The 4,578-nt window shown below is 60.2% G+C and overlaps 1 protein-coding gene across 1 annotated transcript; it reads left to right on the forward strand.

Moving 5' to 3' along the window:
* Positions 1-238: 238 nt before the first annotated feature.
* Positions 239-4,326, forward strand: SP6 (Sp6 transcription factor). Its single transcript, XM_016164608.2, has 2 exons — positions 239-326; positions 2,461-4,326. The coding sequence occupies exon 2, from the start codon at positions 2,514-2,516 to the stop codon at positions 3,642-3,644; it is 1,131 nt and encodes a 376-aa protein (XP_016020094.1). The 5' UTR covers positions 239-326; positions 2,461-2,513; the 3' UTR covers positions 3,645-4,326.
* Positions 4,327-4,578: the final 252 nt, after the last annotated feature.

A 4,578-nucleotide genomic window follows, 5' to 3' on the forward strand; every position in this document is an offset into this window, starting at 1 on the left:
TCCCACCGAGCCCGCAAGGGTTAAAGGCGGCCGCAGGTGAGGTGGGCGGGGCCGAGATTCGGGGAAAAAGGAGCGCTGGGCCGGGGATGAAGGCAGAGCGCGCGGGTGAGTCACGCGCGGAGCTGGCCTCGCTCGCTCACTCGCTTGCTGGCTCCCGCCCGCCCTCCGCCCCTCCTCCGCCACCCGCCACCGGGTCGGATCACGGCTCCAGTTCGCCCTCGGCCCCTGCTCCCCTCGGCTGGAGAGTCCGCCGGCGCGCAGGGCCCAGGAACGTCCGCCCGTAGCGCGCCAGCCAGCCGTGCCCGGAGCCCGAGCGCAGCCTCGAGGTAGGAGCCCGCGTCGGGGCGGCGAGGGGTGAGCGCTACCGGGATCCTCTCCGAAAGATGCGCCCGGAACGCACCACAGCCTCTTATGGCCTTGGGGGAGGTGGTCCTCAGAAATCTGAGGAGCTTAGCGCCCAGGCGAAGTTAAAACTGGGCGGACGGGAGAGACTGCATGGATCGAGGAGGCTGGAAACTGGGGAAACTGGAGCGACTGGGACAACCGGAGGACTGGAAGCTTGAGGACTGCGAGTACGGAAGTCTTGATCACCTGGAAGCCGGTGATCGGGAGAGGCAGCCGGCGGAAGGGGGGAGGAAGGTGTCTCTAGCTGCCTTCCCGCTCCGGGGAGAGGGAAGCGGGGAGTTCGCGTCCTGCGGTCTCCCTCCCTGAAACCTTGCTGGCAGGCAACGCATCCCAGGACTGAGCTCCCTGCCCTGCGTCTGGAAAGGTCACTCTGTGGAGCCTGGGGCCTGGGTCGTTAGCCTCCCCGCCCCCTAGCCCCTGGGGCCATTCCCAGGCGCCAAAAGCTATTAGGGTCCCCCGGCCTCACTGCTCCCGCCCAGCCCCTTCTGGGCTGCCCCGCCTGGGCCTGAGGCTCCATTCCTGCCGCTTCAGCCTGTTCCTTTCTTGTGGTGAGGCAGCAGGAGCCGGAGTAGGCGCCCCAGCCCCTCTCTCTCTCCCTTCGCCAGACTCCCGGGGCCACCGCCCTGGTCCCAGAAGCAGAGGGTCAGCTGTGCGAAGTCCCTGCCATAAACCACAGCGCCTCATCTGTCACTATCAGAGGAGGTCCAGGACACAAACCCCACGCCTGGGGCATCAGGGCTCCCAGGCCTGAGGGAGAGGTGGGGCACCTTCCAGTGGCAGACAGATAGGCAAGAAAGGGGTGGAGGTCTTTGAGTTCCCAATGGTTTAGGGAAAGTGGAAAGACCTGGTTCAGAGAGGTACATACAGTACATATTTGTTGACTGAATGAATGAATGTTTTTGTTCAAGTCACTTCTCCAAATACTGCCTCAATCTCCTCTCTTTTTTAAAATAAGAGTGTTGGCCTGAAGCGGTGGTTCTCAACACTTGGCTGCATTTTAGAATCATCTGTAGAGTTCTTAAAAATGATCCATGCCTACAATGGATCCCCTTATGTAATCTCTTTGGGTAATTCTCCTTTTTAATTTCTGTGAATTCTAGCTTTTCCCGTTGCGCTCAGCTTCCTCCACTCTAACCCTGCATCCCTTAAGGGGTGGCAGTTTTACCTTCCTGAACTTGCTGGTAAGCTCTTCTCTCCCTGACTCCTTTCTCTGGGGAAGGTGACCCCTCCTAGCTTCACATCTGGGTCTCCCCTCCATTGGAGGAGGGCATGGGCAGCAGCCAGAGAGAGCTGGCTAGCACCAGCGTGGGTCAGGACTTGAAAGGGGGCTTAACTTTCTCTGGTGGTGAAAAGTCCCCTGGAAATTGGCACTGCAACTGGACCCTGGGAGGTGAAGTTCTGCCTGAGGGAAAGGGGTGGGGGCGGGGCTTGGGAGTGAGTTTGGTGGAGCCAGGCAGGGATCTGAGGGGAACGAGGTAGAGCAGTGAAATGCTCTTCTACTGAACAGGGCTCAGGGATGGAATGAGGGCTCTTTCTTCAAAATCAGACTATTCTTTGTCAGGTCACCTCAGAGTTTGAGTTTCAGAAACAGACCACTTCCCTCTCTTCATCTGTGTCCTGAGTTAAACCGGGGAAGCTGAGATGGGTCTAGATCCTCCATTTGGGCTGGCAGCAGGTCTGCAGGGGGACAATGCCACTGCCTCTTGCACTAGCCTGGGCAGTTGGGGTAGATGGTTTGAGCATTGTACTTACTGTAGGTGTATCTCACTTAGCAGCCCAGAACCAACTCAACTCTCAGGATAAGCTGGGTCGATAGGAGGGATAACCTAGGAGAAGGTAGACTTCCATCATCCTCTGCTCATGGTCAAGAATCTCACTCATTCAACCCTTCCTAGCACTCTCAAATTCTCTGAAATGTTCTTTAACCCCCACCCAGCAGTCTGTTCTTTTTCACCCCAGGGGCCAGAGAGGAGTACTTTACAGGGAGGAGATCTAGGTTGGGATTGAAAGTGAGCTGGTGACTTTGCTCACTCACTTTTTCTTTGCCTCCTTTAGGTAACACCTGAGGTGCCCCTGACCGTTCCTGTCCCCCACCCCGGATCCCGGCAATGCTAACCGCTGTCTGCGGCTCTCTGGGCAGCCAGCACACGGACGCGCCTCACGCCTCCCCGCCGCGCCTCGACCTGCAGCCTCTCCAAACATACCAGGGCCACACGAGCCCGGAGGCTGGGGACTACCCCTCCCCGCTGCAGCCTGGAGAGCTGCAGAGCCTCCCACTGGGTCCTGAGGTGGACTTCTCACAGGGCTATGAGCTCCCAGGGGCCTCCTCTCGGGTAACCTGCGAGGACCTGGAAAGCGACAGTCCCTTGGCCCCGGGACCCTTCTCCAAGCTCCTGCAGCCGGACATGTCACACCATTACGAATCGTGGTTCCGGCCGACTCATCCAGGCACCGAGGATGGCTCATGGTGGGACCTTCATCCCGGCACCAGCTGGATGGACCTCCCTCACACTCAGGGCGCGCTGACCTCACCCGGCCACCCAGGAGCGCTTCAGGCTGGTTTGGGGGGCTACGTCGGAGACCACCAACTTTGTGGTCCGCCACCCCACCCACACCCGCACCACCTCCTCCCAGCCGCTGGAGGGCAGCATCTCCTGGGACCTCCCGACGGGGCAAAGGCCTTGGAAGCTGCCGCTCCGGAGGCCCAGGGACTGGATTCCAGTCTGGACAGTATAGCCCGGCCCAAAGGCTCCCGGCGGTCAGTGCCCCGGAGCTCAGGCCAGACAGTGTGCCGTTGCCCCAACTGCCTAGAGGCGGAGCGACTGGGGGCTCCGTGCGGACCCGACGGGGGCAAGAAGAAGCATTTGCACAACTGCCACATCCCAGGCTGCGGGAAAGCCTATGCCAAGACATCGCACCTGAAGGCGCACCTGCGCTGGCACAGCGGCGACCGTCCCTTCGTGTGCAACTGGCTCTTCTGCGGCAAGCGCTTCACGCGCTCTGATGAGCTGCAGCGCCACCTTCAGACCCACACGGGCACCAAGAAGTTTCCCTGTGCGGTCTGCAGCCGAGTCTTCATGCGCAGCGACCACCTGGCCAAACACATGAAAACCCACGAGGGCGCCAAAGAAGAGGCTGCCGGGGCGGCCACGGGCGAAGGCAAGGCCGGCGGAGCGGTGGAGCCCTCCGGGGGCAAAGGCAAGCGGGAGGCGGAGGGCAGCGCGGCTGCCTCCAACTGAGCTCCTCGGTGCCGCCTCCCCGCTGGTATCCCCTGGGGGCGTCAGAAGAGAGCACCCTGGCCTGATGCCCTTGGGGAGCGGCGTAAGAGGAGAAGGTGGTTATTTATTGAGAGGGAGGAAAAGTGGTGCGGTGTCAGGGAGAGGGGGCGCTAGGGGTGTTTTAGTCTCTGGGGCTGGACAGGACGCGTTTTACCGGCTGGGCGGGGATGAGCCGGGCACGGCCCTCTGTTGTCGTTTCCTCACTATTTCACTCACGACCCCAGGCTGGGGGGTTGGGTGGGGTACCTCTACCGCTGCTGGAGGGTGGAGGGGACCCGCTAGAGGAGACCATGCGTCCCCGGAGTGGGGCTGCCCCTGGCGCTGGGGGTAGCTGTCTGGACATGTCCTTAGCTCCTGGGAACTGGGACATAAAAGTGCCTCCGGAACCGCCCTGCGGCCGGGGCCCCTTTCATCCCTCTCATAGTGCCCCTTCCCCTAGGGTTTCCAGGGAGAGAGAGAGAGCTGAGATGAGGGTAAGGGAGGCTGGGGGTCCCCCTTAGGGATAGGTCTCTATCGGGCTGGAAGGGTTGTTGCTGTAGAAACAACTCCTTTGATGCGCCTCCTTATTAATCCTTCCAGACCCCGTCTGATGGAGCCATGAAGGAAGAGGGGAAGAGGGCCAGAATCCGAGACAGCTTTCCAGCCAGACTGGGGTGGGAGGAGAGAGCTAAAAGGGGGTGGGGGTGGGGGTGGGGGGCATAGAGCAAGGAAGTTCCTTTCTCCAATGAGAGAAAGGGATTTAGTGGGGGAATGGAAGAAACTAACCCCTTCTCTCTCGAACCCAGATTCAGTCCTTAATTTCTGGTCTTATTAAAAATAAAGGTTAGTAGTCCAATTTCTCCATCTGTTATCTGTCCTCCACTCCCATGTAAGCTTTCAAGGCAGCTAGGAGCCC

This window comes from Rousettus aegyptiacus, unplaced genomic scaffold (assembly GCF_014176215.1).
Source record: "Rousettus aegyptiacus isolate mRouAeg1 unplaced genomic scaffold, mRouAeg1.p scaffold_m13_p_6, whole genome shotgun sequence".
Classification (NCBI taxonomy): domain Eukaryota; kingdom Metazoa; phylum Chordata; class Mammalia; order Chiroptera; family Pteropodidae; genus Rousettus; species Rousettus aegyptiacus.

Bases quoted from the DNA above. Each gene is read 5' to 3' on its own strand.
- SP6 (XM_016164608.2), top strand. From the start codon at position 2,514: ATGCTAACCGCTGTCTGCGGCTCTCTGGGCAGCCAGCACACGGACGCG.